Here is a 19,353-nt window from a genome sequence, read left to right on the forward strand (position 1 = left end):
GGAACTCGAGAACTGTTATTATTATTATTATTTAAAACCCACAACGATGACAAGGAACAGCAATAACCAATCACAGGGAGGAAAAAATCAGGGGAGAAGGGACGAACCTGCCTGACGCCTCTCAGTCAGAAAAACAACAATAACTCCTGAGGACGTTTGTTTGTTTGTGCGGAGTCAGTTCAGGTGGAGCCAGAGGAGGCCGGGGGGCGGGGACACCTGAACGCTGCTCCTCGGGGTCGCGACCCCGTCGGGTTTAAGCTGATCATCTACCTCTGATCGACCTGAACACACTGAACTGCACTCGGCTCTGGACCACATGCACAACAACTAGACAAATGAAATACATACATATATATATATATACATATATATATAAATATATACACAAGTTATGCAAATCAATGTTAGACAGTGCACGCACACACACACACACACATACACACAGACATAGAGATCGATAAGTTGGAATATTGTAAAAAAAGTTTTGCTTTGGGTGGATGTTTAGAAAGTATGCAATTGTTTTTTTTTGTTTGCTTGTTTCTTTTCGGACCATGCGGTGGCTATTTTGAACACTTAAGGTGGGAACGTGCCCGGCTCTGTCCTGTTTATCACGGAAAAAACATATCAGGAAGTTTTCTGTTATTTTTAGCCAATCAAAGGTCAAGTGGCATTTTTGTCCCACAGTTCCTGTTTTCATCAGACATTTTCATTTGATTGGGCAAAATGAGCATAAAAAATGTGATGTGATGTGAACGTGTTGACTCGTGTGCTGACGTGCACAGCTGGTGTGATTCAACTCCCCGAGTGTTCAAAACAGCCGCCATGTGAGGAAAGTCAGAGGTGCAACTCTATTGGTCTGCAGCTAAAGCTTCAACTGTGACCCTAAATGGACCTCATGAGTGTTTCAATTTCCTACAGCGGTGTATTAGTGCCACTGCAGGGAGAGGGGAGGGGTGGGGGTTGCTATTTCAAGAAAAAAAACTCTCCCTGCACTGGTCCAAGTACGTGGTTGTAGTTTCCTCTGTAACAAAACAAAAAAAGGACATTTTGGACAGCGATGTTCATAAACTTAAAAAAAAAAAACATAAGTTCAATTTATTGTTTTTGATAACTTGAAATCCACACCAGACAGCAGCAGCGATCTGTTTGTCATGCTCAGACTGAACCCAGGGTGATTTCAGAAAGTGAAATGTTATTTTTAAAAAGCAGATCCAAACCTGGAGGAGGTTTGAAATGTGATTTCTGCAGATGTTGCTCTGAACTCTCAAATCAGATTTAAAACTCTGCAACTCGACACAAGAAGAAAATATCAAACCCCGAGTGAGAAAGGAGCAGAACCGTAGAACCCATAATTTCCTGCCGGCACTCTGGAGGGAAGCCTCCGGACGTTCCTGCTGCCTCCATGTGAGAGAGCGGCGTCATCAGCGTACGTAGATACTGGTGCCTAAAATCGTTACCACAGCAACCTGTGCAGATGGCTCAGTGATGTGCGGACGCTCAAATCCGATCTGATCACCTGCAGATGAAAAGTGCGGACAGTCTGTCTTCAAGACCTGACAGGAGGAACGGCCAGCCGACGTCACCGGGTTCTACTCAGATCCAGAAGAAATCCAGCGAGCGAACCGCAGCTTCGTTACTGTTGTTATTGTTGTTTGTTTGTTTAATCGCATGATGGAGAAACCAGGAACTGTGTGTACAATGGAGAGGATGTGTGTGTGTGTGTCCACCAAAAACTATACTCAATAAAAACACTACCCCCACCTTCCTGTTTGCACTGTTCCTTTTTTTTTGTTATTTTCTTGCCACAGTTGGAAAGTAGATCCGGCAGCTTAGCATCTGCAGGAAACTAAACCGTAACCTTGAGCCAGGAAGGAACAACCTGAACCTGAACTTTCACAAATAAATATTACTCCAAACAAAAAGGCACTGCTTACTGGTGCTGGTTCTGATGACAGTGATGGACGTCCTGATTGGCTACAGGCTGGAGGGAAGTCGTGTCATTAAAATAAAAATTTTAATGACACGACTGATTTTGTTCCTGCGTCATTACGCCAACAGGATTCATCACCTCAGTTTGAGTCTTTCTGTTTGGGGTCCAGAGTTTTTAGAGACGACGGATTGCTGGATCTCTGTCAGAAACATGATGAGGAAATTAACAAGAAGTGACCTGAAAATGAGCAAAACATTACTTTAAAAAAAAAACCAGAAAAATAAATAACCAGAAAATCTGCAACAAAACACTTGAGAACTAAAACATTTTTCTGAAGCTGATATATTTCCAGGTCTGATCAGTGACGCTGGACCTCGTCTCAGGACCATGAAACGTCACATGACCCCCCACTTTGTCAAACAGTGACATCATCATCCTGCACCAGTGGCTGCAAATTAAAATTTCAACCAATAAAACCTTCACAAATCTGTAAACATCCTCTCTCACCCACCTGTCCCTTCAAAATAAAAGTGTTTCTCTCTTTCCCAAACTGCATGAAAAACTGTTCAGATCGGTGGCGCCCCCTTGTGTTTTGGTGGGTGAACTGATGAACGGTGAGTTTGTGTTCAAACTAACGAACGAGGCTGAAGACATGAGACGTAACAGATCTGACAAGATGATGATGTGATGTTTTCCTTCATGTTGTCGTTTAATTTGAACATAAGAACTTTAACGAACAAATCAGAGGAACTCAGAAAGTGTGGATTCCAAATACAAGACATACAAGATACATACAAGACGTCAAACACACACACACAAACACAAACACATACACACACACACACACCCGCATCAGACTATTTCAACAATAACATCAAATACCACTTAAAATAATTCATATACCTACACTTTTTTAATGTTTTCAGGTCATCACACTCAAATTAACCTAGAAATTTTCTGAGGACAATTTATTTTCAAGTATTTTTTGAATGATAATTTTCCTCTTTTTCATTTCCAATACATTCAATGTTGACACTGAATTCTTTTCTTTTCTTTTTTTTCACTACAAATGAGTTTTGGCCCAAGATATTGGTCATCATGTTCTGGGTTACTAACAATCAGTGGTGGACGAAGATCTCGCCAACATCATTTGAGTGAAAGTCGAGATCCGCCTGGTCGAACATTCCTCCACTGCAAAGTCACTTAAAATACACACACAGTTAAAGTACTGGAGTACCAGCTTTTAAAAGTATTTAAAAGTACATTTTCTTTATAATGTCAGCACACTGATGTTTTGTTTTCATGATGGGTTCAAAGAACCCGGGAACTTGCTGGTAGAACCACGACGCTGTACACATGGACTGACCAGCACCGGGTTAGCTGTTAGCGCTTCGCTATCAGGAACAAAGGCATTTTATTTTGAAAGCAGAGGTCTTGCTTGTTGTTTCACAGAGCTGGACGATGAGTTCCTGCTTTGACTTCAAACCCAGAGCGGACGCTGTGATTGGTTCCTCTCCTGTGAGGAACACAGTGTGCAGCCAATCACATTTTAGAAAAGAAAAAAAATCAACAGCTGATTTCAAAGTCAGTCAAAGGTACAATATGTGTCTTTCAAATGCAGAGGAATAAAAGTCAGAAGTTTCCAAATAAAAAAAAACTCAAGGTACAGTGCACATACTTGAGAAATGTACTTGACTTGGAAAAGTCAAAAATATCATTAATATCACATCCACTCTTCAGCTGCAGTGGTGTTTCTTCCTCTGAGCCGATGAGATGAAGTGTTTCTGGCAGCGCTCGCAGCCGTATGGTTTCTCTCCGGTGTGCAGGCGGCGGTGCACCGTCAGGGAGGACGGCGAGCCGAAGCGCCTGTCACAGAACTCACAGCGGTACGGCCTCTCGCCCGTGTGCACGCGCTTGTGCTGCTTGAAGGCGGTGGGGTCGCTGAAGCACTTGTCGCACTCGCCGCAGCGGTAGGGTTTCTCCCCCGTGTGGATGCGCTGGTGCAGCTGGAAGGTGGTGGGCCGGCTGAAGCTCTTGCCGCACTCGGCGCAGTGGTACGGTTTCTCGCCGGTGTGAACGCGCTGGTGCAGCTTCCACGCGCTCGAGTTGCTGAAGCTCTTGTTGCACACGTCGCACCAGTACGGTTTCTCGCCGGTGTGGCTGCGCTGGTGCACCGCCAGGTTGGACGACGAGGTGAAGGTCTTGTCGCAGTGGGAGCATCGGTACGGTCTCTCCCCGGTGTGAAGGCGCCGGTGCTGCTGGAACGTCCACAGCAGCCTGAAGCTCCTCCCACATTCTTCGCAGCGGTACGGTTTCTCCCCAGTGTGGATGCGCTGATGCTCCACGCACGCCGTCGGGGTGCCGAAGCCCCTCCCACACTGGGCGCAGTGGTAAGGTTTCTCCCCCGTGTGGATGTAGAGGTGCCGCTTGTAGGTGGTCTGCTGGCCGAAGCTCCGCCCACACAGGTGGCAGCGGTACGGTTTCTCCCCGCGGTGAAGCAGCTGGTGTCGCCGCAGGTTGGCTGAGTAGCGGAAGGACTTCCCACACTGCTGACAGACGTCCGGTTTCTCCCCCGTGTGAACCCGCTGGTGCTCCTGCAGGTGCCGCGGCGACGTGAAGGATTTGTCACACTGGTGGCAGCTGTGAGGTTTGGGCCGGACCGTGTCCCTCTGTTTCCATGGAGACCGAGACACAAGATCATAAAAAATCAATATGAAGGTCATTTCACAACGTTATTACGAGACAAACTAACATGCTAATGTTACAAAACAGATGAAGCCTTAGAGTCCTGAGCTAATTCACATTATTTGTACTATTAAGCTTTTGGTTATGCTTTCCTTTTATTTATTTTTTTGTTAAACTTCTTTAAAATTAGTCCACAGGCAGAGAGTTCCAAGTTAGCTCTTTTTGAACTCTTTTATTTGACCTTTATTTTAACAGGCATAATCATTAAGAACGGGTTCTTATTTACAATGATGGCCTGTGAAACTCTTACTAGTCCTTCGTTCTTTCAGCTAGAAACTTCATGCAAACTTTAAATGGATCAGCACAATTCACTTCAATTCAATTTTATTTTTTATAGCATCAAATCATAACAGAAGTTATCTCAAGGTGCTTTACAGAAACCCAATCAGCCAAATCCATGAACCATCCATGAGGGCGACAGCAGCGAGGAAAAAACCCTTTAACAGAACCAAAAACCTCGAGCAGAACCAGCTCCGGGTGGGCGGCCATCTTCTGGACTTTTATCGGTCTAAAACAACTTTTTGATATCTGTTATACATTCTGAGAAATCAGAATTTAGTTTGGTTTTTTGCAAACAAACAAACATACACAGGTGCTGCTTGCAGGTGGTCTGCTGGCCGAAGCTTCGCCCCCGCTGGTGGCAGCGGTAAGGTCTCTCGCCGCTGCACAGGAGCTGGGGTCGCTGCAGGAGGAACTTCCTGCAGTGCTGACAGACGTCTGGAATTTTGACAGAAAATTCACTTGATTTGTCTGAAAAACACGGGAACAAAGTGGTGTGTCATCAGCGTAACAGCGGAGGGAGACGCCCTGAATAAAATGACCTGATGAGCTAGACCTGATCCCTAAACTGAGTCCTGAGGTAGCCCATTCCTGACTGTAGCAAATGAAGACATATGGATGCTTTCAGATGATGATCACCGCTTCTGTTTGGCTTCTGCTGTTTGACCTTTGACCATGGGGGCCAAAGGTCAAACAGCAGTTATCTACACATGAACATGATGATATTAATGTCTAAAAAGCCAAAGATGTGGACGATATTAGAGTTAGGGTTAACCCGAGACACTGACCTGATCAGTAAACTATTATTCTGTGAAGTCACTGCACTTTCTACATCCAGGGGCCAGATTCTCCAAAAAGTTCTTACTAATAATCTTAAGACGTTTCGTAAGAGGAAAAAATGAGAAGTTCATAAGAATGTTCTCAAGTGCTATTCCCCATTATTTTCTTAAGAACTGCACATTATCTTAAGAACTTCTTAATTCACTTACGAACCTCAACTCTCTACCTTTATGTAAACAAACAGCCTCGAGCTGCAACCCACAGCAGCTCCATCTAAAATACAAAACAATATCCATTATAGTCTCAACTTTGATTTGATGTTATAAAAGTGTTTTCTCAAAAATTGACATACATACTTTGTATTGGACAGCGACGATATTACTAACCTATTAGTTAATGGAATCTAAATATAATTGACACATGAATGGTGACTGGTGGCTAAACAAAATGTCCTCATATAGACTCAGAAACAATATGTGCCTATATGTGTCTAAATACTGGCTTAGATATTAGGCTGAATTACAGTTTAGATAACGATTATCTCTGTTAACATATACAATGTAAAATGATTAAGGTATTAGCCTACTACATTAATCTATGTTATATAATCAAATTTGGCTCTAAATTAATCAAAGATGTTTGAAAAATAGCTTACCTTCACACAGCATGTGGTTACTTAAGACGACCTTTACCTGTCTTAAAGTTACGATACTATTTAAGAAAAATAGTAAGATAATTTCTTTCAAGAATCCCATTTATTCTTAAGAAAAATCTTAAGAATAAAGTTGAGAACATTCTTAAGATCTTTTGTTTGGATTCTTAAGATATTTTGTTTGTGAATTCGAAAATATCTTAAGATTCTTCTTAAACCCAAACTTAAGAAAAAAGTGGAACTTAAGAAGAAATTTAATCTTAAGAACCTTTGGAGAATCCGGCCCCAGGTTGTATAATTACGCTGTTTGCTCAGTTTGTTGTTCCAGTTAAAGTTTCAGATACTTGGGAACCCACAGTCCTAACGTGTCTCACATCCTGTCCAGGTGTCTAGCATAAACATTCAGGTGTGACATTTGGTCCATATGGTGTAGCTCTCTTTCACATTCTGATTCCAATGTCTCAATATTCTTGAGAATTAAAAGTATTTGCATTATTATGCTACTGTATGGTCTTATATCAGTGGTATTAAATGACAATAATATCATTCACTGCAATTATTTCTCATTAAAAAAAGTTATGACGTACGCAGAGTTAATAAAATCCTGACACTGCTGCCTGGTGTTTTAGGGATCAGTGAAGTGTGATAATTTATATATATATATATATATATATATATATATATATATATATATATATATAATAACAACAACAACAACAATAATAATAATGCTGATAATTATAAACAATTTCTATAATGGCTTTAAAAACAAGGTTGACAAAGAGCTTTGACAGACAGCAGAGCAGAATAATCAAAAAGCAAAAATTACAACAGAAAGATAAAAAAAAATCTTATTGCTGCTGTTTTCTTTAAATATGTTCTGATATTTTTAAATGTGTTCTGATGTTTTTAAATGTGTCCTGTACGGTGACCTTGAGTGCCAAGAAAGGCACCTTTAAATAAAATTTATCATTATTATTATTATTATTGTTGTTATTATTATCATTATTAAAAAGAGCAACAAAAATGAAGGTAGAATGAAGATTGAAAGTTAAAACAGGAAAACACAAATGTTCAGTCACGGCGTCGCTGCGGCGAACACACCGCTCTGTTTGTTACACAGTTTGTTTATGTTACTGAGGAATGTAAAAAAACATTTTCCAACTGTCCCGGGTTCTCAGACTGTTCTGGACCTGGAGAACCTGGAGGTTCTCTGGGTTCCTCAGAGCTGCTGCACATTATTCACACAATCAGATCCACTGATCACAGGTTGGATCCAAGAAATGTCAGAAAACAGTGAAAAATGTTGGACTACAGTTTCCAAACAACCTGAGGCAACGTCTAAGGAGACCTGTGTGTGCGTGTGTGTGTGTGTGTGTGTGCGTGTGTGTGTGTGTGTGTGTGTGTGCGTGTGTGTGTGTGCGTGTGTGTGTGTGTGTGTGTGTGTTGGTCCCACCTGTTGGAGCTGCAGTGTGCTGGCTGTGTTGTGGCTCCCCCTGGTGGACAGGACGGGTACCATCATCTCTGAGGGGCAGACAGTGGTTGGGGCCACTGCAGGACACACACACACACACACACACACACAGACACACATAGTGATCATCATCATCATCACACTGGGTGTCAGAGTCACATGATGGAGCAAAACTGACAGAACCACAGCCAGCCAGCGCCCCCTGCAGGCAGGCGGTGGGGTTTGGTGGTTCAGAGCGCAGGTCAGGTTTCTCTCGCCGTGTTTCACCGATCCAGCCTGAGACGACACTAAACCTGCACATTTAGCACCTTAACTTCTGCCAGTTTGGAGCTCTGAGCTCTGTTCTCTTTCAGTTTGAGCTCTGTTGTTTCAACAACAATAAAGAATCTTGAATCCTGAAGTGACCCTCGCGGGCCACTGTAGCTGTGGTGACATCAGCCAATCAAATCAGAGCTGCTCACCACAGTGTGCAGTTTGACAACACTGACAAAAACCATGTTGCCAATAACAATATTTTACATACCTAAACATGTGTTTTAAAGACTGGAATGTGTTTGTAACTGTCTTGTATTGGACTCGCTCGCTCCTGTTAGGAGGATATTAGATGTTAATATTCATATAAACATCTTATTTATGAAAAACGTGTCTTCATTAACAAGCTAAAACTTCTGTCTGCAGATCGGCAGAATGTTTTACAACTGAAAATGTTCAGAATAAAATCTATTAATTTACAGAATGTCTCTTTAAAGTGAAGCTGAAAACTGATACACTAATTATTTCTGGTCAAATTACACACAATGCAGTTTCATGACCGGTGAATTTTCTCATTTTTCCTGCAATGACCCAGTAATGTCAACTTCACTTTAAAGGAATATTCCAACATTTTGAGCGAAATCCCATTTCCTGATGTTGGACACCATGTCCACCTTTGGACATCCACTGGTTCACCTCCTATGGGTAGAATACCAGGTACCTGTTACCTTAGCATAAAGACTTGAAGTCTTTAGTCGTTAGCCTGGTCTCATGAGCCCCTGTGTGAGTCAGACGCCTCAGAGCTGCTGGAAGGACCCAGGCTAACAACTCCCATAGACTTCAAGTCTTTATAGATAGATAGATAAGTATACTTTATTGATCCCAAACTGGGAAATTCCCAATAAATAATACTGGGAATAATACTGGGAAATTTATGCTAAGCTAACAGGAAATGCTACCCATAGGAACTGAACCACTGGACGTCCAGAGGTGGAGATGGTGTCCAACATCTGGTCTCAGTCTGGGGAAGATGGAGGAAGGAAAAAGGGGGATTTCGCCCAAAACACTTCAGTATTCTCTTCATAAATCCCCTCCTGTAAAAAAAATAAATTAAAATAAATAAATAAATAAATCCCCTCCTGTCGTGTCTGTGTGTCCCTCACCTCCTGCTGACTCAGCAGCCGTCTCCGGGGTGTTCATGGCGGTCGGGACGTTCCGCGAGTCGCTGAGCTGGACAGACTGGTTTGGGGCAGGACGTCCTACAGAGGCAGGGACCAGCGGGGGTCTGGGAACAAGGTAGATTGAACATTAACATTAGCTAACTTAAGGTGGATGCTAGCTGGCAACACCAATTTTTATGTTGGTCAGTTGTTCATTTTAGGCAATAACTAAGAGATAAAATTGATGTGTGTTTAAATTTACAGTCATCTAAACTTTAGACAGCAAAAGGATTTACTTTCCATCACCAGAGTGAGTTTATCTCAAATGGAACGTTTAGAATCCATACCAAAACCCATAGTCTAAATATGACAGATCAATATTTCATGGTTAAGGAGTCATTTTTACTCAAAACTAATGGTTGGAATAGGTTCAGCACCCCTAAAAACCCCTAGTTAGACATCTCAAAAGCTAATATTGGTAAAAAAAAAATTTCACTATTTTCGCCGAGGCCCTCTGGGCACTCCATAACTTTGATTGGCTCTCCAGACGTTTCCCCGAGGATTTGGCCTTGGATAAATTGGGAGGTGTTAGTAGACACCTATAGGAACACATGGTAAAAAAAGCTATTGGTAAGAAATTTTTTTGCAGATTGGCCAAAAAAATGCCTAACTTTCCCTAGGTAAGGCTGGAAAATAAAGCAGGAATGCCAAAATAAATAAATAAATAAATAAATAAATACAGTAGTTGTGATTATGGCTGTGATGGCAGGTACAGGTGTGCCTCAGTGGAAACACAACACACCGATCACTGTGTGTGTGTGTGTGTGTGTGTGTGACATGCTTCCTTTTCTAATATAAGCTCAGGTTCTTCAGAAGCGGCAGTCTGACTGTCAGTTTACAGCATCAGACAAAGTCAGATTCAATTTGCAATTAGCAAACGAGCAAAAACCTACTGGAACATCAACCGTAAAATAAACAAAACTGACAAAAAAAAAAAAATTTTTTTTGAGTAGTAGAAACATATTTTTCAGAATCAGAAATAATTTGCTCATCTCTGAGGGGAAAGTGGCTCAGCTGCTCGAGTGGAATTAAATTAGAAGAAACAGAAAAAAATTAGAGACATAAAAGATCTGCCTTCGAAACAACAGTAACTGTGTGTGTGTGTGTGTGTGTGTGTGTGTGTGTGTGTGCAACTCAATGTGCATGATGTGTGTTGACATGTGATTAAATCCTGTAACATATCACAGCAGTGATATGAATATCTCTCCTGCTCCGTCCACTCTAAGGACTAAAAATTAAAAAAAAAAAAAAAAAAAAAAAATCCACATCAGCTCAGCTGCTGCTGGACAGCAAACACACTCACTACATTCTTTTGGGGAAAAAATAAAAAAATAAAAATACCAGAACATTAGTTAAAAAAAAAAAAAAAAATTAGCCAAAGTCAGTCTTTTTGAATTTGATAAGAAAACAAAGTTTATGAGGATTCAAAGCGTGCAGGTCAGAGCAGAGCTGCAGTAACATGGAGTTTCCATTCATTATATGGAATCCATAAGAGGCTGCATGTCACAACAACAACATTACTAATACCACTACTACTACTACTACTACTAACAACAATAATAATAATAATAATAATAATAATAATAACAACAACAATAACAACGACAACAACATCAGCAACAACAACAACAACAACAATAATAATAATAATAATAATAATAATAATGTCTTATTTTATATTTAAGAGATTCTGTAAAATCTCCGTGTTTCTGTGATATTTTGTCAGTGTGTGTGTGTGTGTGTGTGTGTGTGTGTCTACCTGCAGCAGTCTGAGCGGCGGCAGGAGGACAGAGGCTCCTGTCTGTCCGAGCTGCAGTCAGCGCTGAGCGGACCTACCGAGGCAGGAGAACCCGGAGGAACCCGGGGGAGCTCTGCTTTGTTCCGCTCGGTGCCGCCATGTTGCCTCTTCAGCCGCACTCCGGGACCTCGGCCTCTGATTGGCTGGTGCTCGTTCCCTGCGCTGGGGAAGGAGAGGGATCAGCCAATCAGTGGCGGAGTTGGGCGGGGCTTCGTTAACTGACTTCTTCTTCTTCCTCATGCTGCTGCTGCTGCTCTCTCTGCTGCCCCCTGCAGGAGGAGCTGCTCACTGATATAATGTGACTTCCGGCTAAATGTCACGTTCATAAACGCAAAACTAAGAAGAAAAAAAAAATCAGTTCGTCATATTTGAAAAGGAACAGGAAATGGAACAAAATGTGTCCATAATTTAATTCCTCCTAAAAAGAAAAACATCAAAACGATAAATGTAGCTCATATTTGAGCCAGATACGTTTTGAGTAATGAGTTTATTGTCAGAGTTTTATTCATTTACTTATTTAATGAACATATTTAATTTATTTATTTAATGAACATTCAAGATTTTTTTTTTTAATTTTTATTTGTCACATGCATGAATGTACAAGTACAGCAGCAGTGAAATGCAACGGCAACAACTCCAGCACTGTGCAAGAAAAATAGATAAAAATAAAAAAATAAAATAGAAAGTACTTATATACACTCCTCTCTACAATCCTATATACGGTATACAAATATGGACATTAAGTGTGCATATGGCCATTAAGTGTGCATTATACAATAATAAATAAGAAGTAAGAAAGGAAATAGAAAATGAATGGATAAATGAGAACGTGAGCTGCCAAAACCCTGAAGAACAACCCGCTCCGACGGAGGTTCAGAGTTAGCATCTTATTCATGATGTTATTACTTTTCTTCTAATAAAGATTTGCTTACTTAAAAGAAAAATCAGGCACTGCTCTGGTTTGATAAGAATCCACAGGTGAGATGAAACGATCGACTTGCTCCTCAAATTATTTCATCAATAAAACAAGAACCTGTGTTTCCACCTGCAGGGGGCGCCGCAGAGGCTGAAACTGGGCTGACGTCATTATACAACAAAAATAAATAAAACATTACCAGAAAATTTGCAAATATTAGAAAATAGTAAAACAGAAACTGTATTATTATAATTATGTATTTAAAATCAAATTAAGAAAATAACTAATAACAAGGACAACACAGCACAAAGACTCCCTCTGTGTCTTTTATTTATGTAAAAATGTGTGCTGCTGCAACAATGTAATGTAATAAATAATAATAATAAACAATAATAATAATAAATAAAGTACTCATCTTTCACATACACGCACACACACACACACACACACACACACACATACATACCAGCAGGGGGCGTCTGAGCTCCTCCAGTCTCTGCTGCTGCTGAACTCAATATGTTGCCCCTAGCAACAGCTGACACACCCACATACTGATCTCTGATTGGCTGCTGGAAGTGAAAATAAAGAGCTGGGACTCCAACAGGCTTCATGGGCCAAACGCTGCCAAATAAACAATATATATTTAAAAAATTATTTCAAAAAATAATTACAAACTCATTTTCTTCAAACACAGCTTTATTTGAAATTTTGGCCCAAGACACCAAATAAGTCGTGCTGCCCTACAGGGACATGTGTCGAAAACTAGAAAAATAAAGCCACAAATATATCTCTAAAATAATAAACTGACTTGTGGCTGAATATTTGTCTGAACATGATGCTTTGCTGGTGACAAGAGAAAAATCTGTTTTTATAGCTGAGATACGACATAAGACATAAGAAGGTGCGGGTTTGTACGCTCTGGTGCCGTCTACCAGTTGACAGAAGCCTGAAGAGATGGTGGGCAGGGTGGGACAGGTCGTGGGTGACGGCGGTAGCTCTGCTCCTGCAACGGGTAAGGGTCAGCGTTAGGGTTAGGGTTAGATGTCACTGATGGTTGGCAGCTCAGTCCCCATGATTCTGAGCACCGATAGATGTTCCTGAGGCGGTTCTGTGGCATTCCAGCCTTCCTCAGTGTCCTCAGGAAAAAGAGGCGTTGGTGTGCTTTTCCAGCAATGCAGGTGGTGTGTGTGGTCCAGGAGAGGTCCTCGCTTATGTGGACCCCCAGGAATTTAAGGCTGGGGGTCCACCACCAATCTCCTGATGGTGACAGGAGCAGGCGCTGTCTTTCTGGACCTCCTGAAATCCACCACAATCTCCTTGGTTTTGTTGTCGTTCAGGATGAGAGTGTTGGTGGAGCACCAGACTGCAAGGTTCTGGATCTCACTTCTGTACGCTGACTCGCTGTCCTCGTTGGGAATCAGCCCCACAACTGTCGTGTCATCTGCGAACTTTGTGTGGGCTGGCTGATAGTCGTGGGTAAAGAGGGTGAACAGAAGGGGGCTCAACACACAGCCTTGAGGAACACCGGTGTTAGCAGTGGTGGTGGAGGATGTGTGTTTTCCCAGCCTGACAGTCTGGGGCCGGTTGGTCAGGAAGTCTAGAGGAGATCAAGCTGAGGTCGCACAGCTTGGACTCCAGACTGCTGGGGGTGACAGGGTTAAAGGCTGAGCTGAGATCCAGGAAGAGAAGCCTGACATAAGTGTTAGGTTTCTCCAGGTGTTGGAGGGCTGTGTGTAGGGTGATGCTGATGGCGTCTTTAGTCGACCTGTTCGTTCGGTAAGCAAACTGGTGCTGGTCCAGGGTGACAGGGATGGGGCACTTAATATGGGCCAGGATCACACTCTCAAAGCATTTTGAGATCACCGGAGTGAGTGTAGTCATTCAGACGACTCACAGTTTTCTGCTTGAGGAATGCTGGAACAACAGCTCGGGCCGGGCTAAGGTTAAAGATGTCTGTGAAAACCTCTGTGAGCTGCTCAGAGCATGCGTTGAGCACTCATCCCGGGACACCATCCGGCCCAGTCGCTTTCCTGGCTTTGACCGGAGATCAAATGAGAATAAAACTAATCTTATGATGTCCTCCTCTCTCCTCAATGCTAAACACTGACATAAAATGAATAAAATAAAATAAAGATTAAATAACAAGATTAAATAATCTGATCCCACCACCACAGACCAGCAGGGGGCGTCTGAGCTCCTCCAGTCTCTGCTGCTGCTGAACTCAACATGCTGCCCCTAGCAACAGCTGACACACCCACAAGCTGATTTCTGATTGGCTGCTGCCGGATGTGGAAGTGAAAATAAAGTGCTGGGACTTTCCAGAGACGCAGCAAAGACAGAAAAGAAACTGATGAAAACCCTAAGGTGCTGATGTGAGTGATATTTGATGGAACGGGACATAAAGTTCAGGCTGCAGCTGCAGCGACGCCTCACAGCCTCACACCTGAGGAGAGGCAGGTTCACACAGCAGAGACGCCACACCACCTTCCTGACCAGCTGAGGCCAAACAGAAACGCCGACTCAGCTCCTCCAGGCTCTGCTGAACTCAACATGCTGCCCCTAGCAACAGCTGACACACACACACGCTGCTCTCTGATTGGCTGCTGCTGGACGTGGAAGTTAAAAAATAAAGTGCTGGGAGTTTTAGCGTCTCTGGGAAGTCACGCTGCAGAGAAACTGGCTGGGCAGCCACTAGGGGGACCCACGGAGGCCGACCCTTTAGCCTCCATGGGTCATGTGATGGTAACAGTTTTAATTACAATCATTTCAAAATGTCAAATTGAGCCCAAGCATTAAAGATGTTAGTCAGTTTGAACAGAACAGGTTAGGGTTAACCAGGTCTAACTAGTCCTACCATAATGAACCTCCAGGGGGCGTCTGAGCTCCTCCAGTCTCTGCTGCTGCTGAACTCAACATGTTGTCCCTAGCAACAGCTGACACACCCACACGCTGCTCTCTGATTGGCTGCTGCCCGACGTGGAAGTGAAAATAAAGTGCTGGGACTTTTAGCGTCTATAGGAAGTCACACTGCAGAGAAACTGGGCACCTGGTGTGTGTGTGTGTGTGTGTGTGTGTGTGTGAGTGTGTGTGTGTGTGTGTGTGTCTTCTTCACTTTGGCATTCAGAGCTCTGGGCAGAAAACACCAGAACATCCATGTTCCCCTGGTGTTCCAGCTGGTGGTCGTGCTCTTGGTACACCAGGGACCCAGTATCAGTACTCAGTGATGACCGCTCAGCCTCCAATCACCCACCTGCTCACCCTCCACCCAACAAACCCCCCCACCCCACCCCGCACAGCCCCCAGCCCGACAGCCCCCCTCCCTCCACCCTGGAGCCTCCAACTGTCCTGTACCTCCACCCATTGATATGAGTAGAGCAGGTTTGGGAAGCACCCGTCCACTGGACCTCTTCGAGGGCCCGGTGGTCTGCGGGCTGGGCTGGATGGAGCCCCTGTTGGAGGACGGGACAGCTGAGGCTCAGTCCAGCTGGTTGGATGTGGAGGTGGAGACCAGCGCTCTGCTTCATGGAGACGGTGTGGACACCGTCATCAGAGCCCTGCAGCTCAGAGACCTGCCGGGCTGACGTCTGGGTTCTGGTGGAGAACTGACACCCGGTCTGGTTTGCCCTCTGGGGCAGAACGCTGGAGGTTCTCCAGGGAACTGGGAGGGGCAGCAGAGACCAGGAGCTGGGAGAAGGTCTGCTGTCCAGAGTCGGGGTGGGGGGGTGGGTGTGGGGGTGCTGAGGAGAGAGCTGAGGAGTTCATGAATCTGTCAAGGATGTGATCTCTGCTGAGAGCTGTGAACTAATCATGTGATGGTTAACCAGCAGGGGGCGTCTGAGCTCGTCCAGTCTCTGCTGCTGCTGAACTCAACATGCTGCTCCTAGCAACAGCTGACACACCCACACGCTGCTCTCTGATTGGCTGCTGCTGGACGTGGAAGTGAAAATAAAGTGCTGGGACTTTCCAGAGACGCAGCAAAGACAGAAAAGAAACTGATGAAAAAACTTGGATTGGATTTTTTAAATTATTATTTGATATAACAGTGCTGACTTAAAAGTGCATCTGAACATGTGCATCCCATGCAATACCCATACACCCCTGCCCCCTCACATGGACAGGTGCAATATTGGTTGTTCTGTGCACTATATTTATTGTAATATTACTATTTATCACACATTTTATACTTACATACTTATATTTTTATATTCAATTTGTGTTTACTTCTTTGTATTGTGTTTACTTCATGTATTATTCTTGGCTCAGTGCTTAATTTCGTACCTCCTCATGTGCATGCATGTGTTGTTGGTATGACAATAAAGAATCTTTGAATCCTTGAATATTCCTGTGACCGTGACAGAAACAAGCGCCTGTGATATGAGACGGAGTGTGTTTACAGCTCAGGTGAACACCATGACTCCACAAGCTGTCCAGGAAAGGAGAAAACACAACATGTTGCCCCTAGCAACAGCTGACACGTCCATCTCTGATTGGCTGCTGGACGAGGAAGTGAAAAACAAAGAGCAGCGACTCAAAGAGAATTCACAGGTTCCCATTTTGACAAAATAAACCAACAAATAAATCTAAATACAAATAAATACAGAAATAAAAATGAAAAATAGAAAATAGTTTCCACAGCTGTGTTGTTCATTACTAAATGATTTTGGTTACACAAACAGAACTTTATTTTAAATCTAAAATACACAGAAACATACATGGATGATCTGATTTCCCCTCAGGGATCAATAAAGTATTTCTGGTTCTGACAGATACAGAGACACATCAGACTTGATATGATGGTGCAGACATGGAAATGCCCTTTTGGGACTGAATATTTCTGTGAATCTTTCAGCTTCAGTGAAGAGGCAGAACAAGCAGACTCTGTCCACAGCTCAGAGAAATGACATGAAGCCAGCTGAGGTTTGTGGTCTGTCCAGTTTAACCAGCAGCGTCGGTTTGAGTCTGGCCCAGTGCCTCTGAGCCAGGACTTCCTCTCTCTGCTCAACACACAACACTGATGACATCACATCACATCAAATAAAACACAACAAATCAGAATAACATCAATATAAAATGATATAAGTGGTCTATTAAACAGGTCTAACTAGTCCTACCATAATGAACCTCCAGGGGGCGTCTGAGCTCCTCCAGTCTCTGCTGCTGCTGAACTCAACATGCTGCCCCTAGCAACAGGTGACACACCCACAGGCTGCTCTCTGATTGGCTACAGGTGGACGAGGAAGTGAAGATAAAGTCCTGGGGTTTTCCAGAGACGCAGGAAGTGTGCCAGGCTTTGAAGTCACTTTGACCTGGTGGCCAAGTCGTGTCATTACAACGTGTCTGTCAGGTGATGCACAGGGGCACAATTCCCATTGACTTACAATGTGAGAGAAGTGTCTGTAAATCAGCAGATAATTTTTTTTTCAGGTACTTCAACTTCAAATTCAGTCCTGCTGGGGCTCCAATGAACTTTTCATATTTTTCTTAAGCCTTCAAGTTCTAAAGTTCATTTTGATTTTCAGTTTTGACTACGACAAACTGTAACACCTCTGCAGCTGTTATGCCCAACAAAACGACAAGAAAACAGGAAAAAAAACAAGACAACAACAAAACGACTGTGCTAACCCTGCATGAAGCTAACGCCATGAGTCCTGCAATGGTGTTGAATGCAGAGGCTAATTCTGAGCTTCCTGCCGAGTTCAATAAACTGCGTGCGGTTCTTCTGAGGGAGTCAACTACATCAGTGACCTCACTCTGTTACTTAGAAATACAAACATCCCTCTGACTATGGATCCTTTCATCCTATGTCATTATGTAATGTAGATGTCAAAATCATTGCAAAGTCACTTGCTCTCTGTTTAGAATCAGTTCTTCCTGCTATTATCTCTGAAAACCAGACAGTCTTCATAAAAATAGACATTCATTCTCAAATATTCACAAACTTCTAAGTATTGTATACTTTCCCAGCAGCAATTCTTCTCCAGAAGTGGACGTCTCCTTAGACGTGGAGAAGGCCTTTGATCGAATCAAATGGGGTTATTTATTTACGGTACTTGACAAATTTGGGTTTGGTAACAGTTTTATTGGATGGGTCTGTCTTCTCTATTCTTCATCACAAGCTTTGATTTGCACTAACTCTGTAAGGTCTCCATTCTTCAACCTTTCCAGGGGAACTGTCCAGGGGTGTCCCCTGTCACCACAGCTCTTTGCTGTAGCCACTGAGCCTCTCTCTACAGGACTGAGGACATCATCGTTGCTGCAAAGAGCAAGGAGAGGAGGGGTTGGGCATCGTGTGGCTTTACACACAGATGATTTGTTAATATACCTAACTAGTCCTGATCTATGCACATCAACAGTTATCTCAGTTCTTGAGGATTTTGGATCATTCTCTGGATATAAATTGAATTCCAGTAAGAACGAATGCTTCCCAGTTAATGAGAAGGCTCTCCAGATTCCAAAAGCTTCAGTTCCATTTCACTCATGCTAGTCAGGTTTCAAGTGTCTCGGTACACATGACTCACTTCCTCTCCTCTCTTTACAAAGCAAATCTAATTCCACTGATGAATCAAATGAAACTTGACTTCGATAGACGGAATAGCCTTCCACTATCATTAACTGGTAGAATCCAATCAGTAAGATGACTACTCTCCCAAAGTTTTCATATGTCCTTCAGTGTCTCCTGATTTTCCTACCGAAAACTTTTTTCCGTTCAATTAATCAAACAATTGGACATTTTATTTGTGGTAGCGAACAACCCAGAATCGGTCAAACTCTTCTTCAGCGAAACAAAGAGATGGATGGTGTAGCCCCTCCCCCTTTTATCCACAATTTCTGGGACGCAAATATACAAAAAATAACATTTTGGCTCCATGCCTAGAATCTAACTGGTGTGCACTGGGATCCCAGGCTGTTTTATCTTCACTCCCAGCATCAGTGTTTTCATCTGTTCCAATGAAACCTTCTCATCACACCTTGAACCCAATAGTGCTTTCTACCTTGAAAATATGGATCCAGTTCAGAACCCACTACACATTAAAAGCATTCAGCTTTTTTTAATCAAATCAAGAGCCACAGTTCCTTGAGCGCATTATTTTGAAAATAGTGTTTCTGATAGCTGCATGTCAGGCTAACGTTAGCTCATGCTGTGATGTCACTGCTGCCATGGCAACAGCAATGACCTGGAAATACTACAGCCCATACTGTTATTGATCCTATGTGGATATTGATTATTGATCAGCTGATATCATTTCCCATCTAATCCCAAAACAGCTCTACTGTGTTTTTACTGTTTCTACTGTTCTCTAACTCTG

The 19,353-nt window shown here is 42.9% G+C and overlaps 1 protein-coding gene across 7 annotated transcripts; it reads right to left on the reverse strand.

Moving 5' to 3' along the window:
* Positions 1-2,963: 2,963 nt before the first annotated feature.
* Positions 2,964-11,262, reverse strand: LOC115376655 (zinc finger protein 239-like). Of its 7 annotated transcripts, XR_003929823.1 has the most exons (6): positions 11,092-11,262; positions 9,276-9,409; positions 7,843-7,937; positions 5,264-5,425; positions 3,609-4,599; positions 2,964-3,446 (listed from the first exon to the last, which is right to left on the reverse strand). XR_003929823.1 is itself a non-coding variant. In XM_030076381.1 (5 exons), exons 2-5 carry the CDS (start codon positions 9,310-9,312, stop codon positions 3,667-3,669), a joined length of 1,227 nt encoding a protein of 408 aa, XP_029932241.1. In that variant the 5' UTR covers positions 9,313-9,397; positions 11,092-11,262; the 3' UTR covers positions 2,964-3,666. The 7 variants fall into 7 exon arrangements, 6 of the variants coding, with proteins under 6 accessions (XP_029932241.1, XP_029932244.1, XP_029932242.1 ...); XM_030076381.1 differs by having other exon boundaries at positions 2,964-4,599; positions 9,276-9,397; XM_030076384.1 differs by having other exon boundaries at positions 2,964-4,599; positions 5,264-5,392; positions 7,843-7,928.
* Between the last annotated feature and the right edge of the window lie 8,091 nt (positions 11,263-19,353).

This window comes from Myripristis murdjan, chromosome 18, assembly GCF_902150065.1.
Source record: "Myripristis murdjan chromosome 18, fMyrMur1.1, whole genome shotgun sequence".
Classification (NCBI taxonomy): domain Eukaryota; kingdom Metazoa; phylum Chordata; class Actinopteri; order Holocentriformes; family Holocentridae; genus Myripristis; species Myripristis murdjan.

Bases quoted from the DNA above. Each gene is read 5' to 3' on its own strand.
- LOC115376655 (XM_030076381.1), bottom strand. From the start codon at position 9,312: ATGAACACCCCGGAGACGGCTGCTGAGTCAGCAGGAG. The intron at 7,938-9,275 runs GTGAGGGACACA...TGTGTCCTGCAG, and splicing joins GGCTGCTGAGTCAGCAGGAG to TGGCCCCAACCACTGTCTGC. The intron at 5,426-7,842 runs GTGGGACCAACA...CGTGTTTTTCAG, and splicing joins GCACACTGCAGCTCCAACAG to ACAAATCAAGTGAATTTTCT.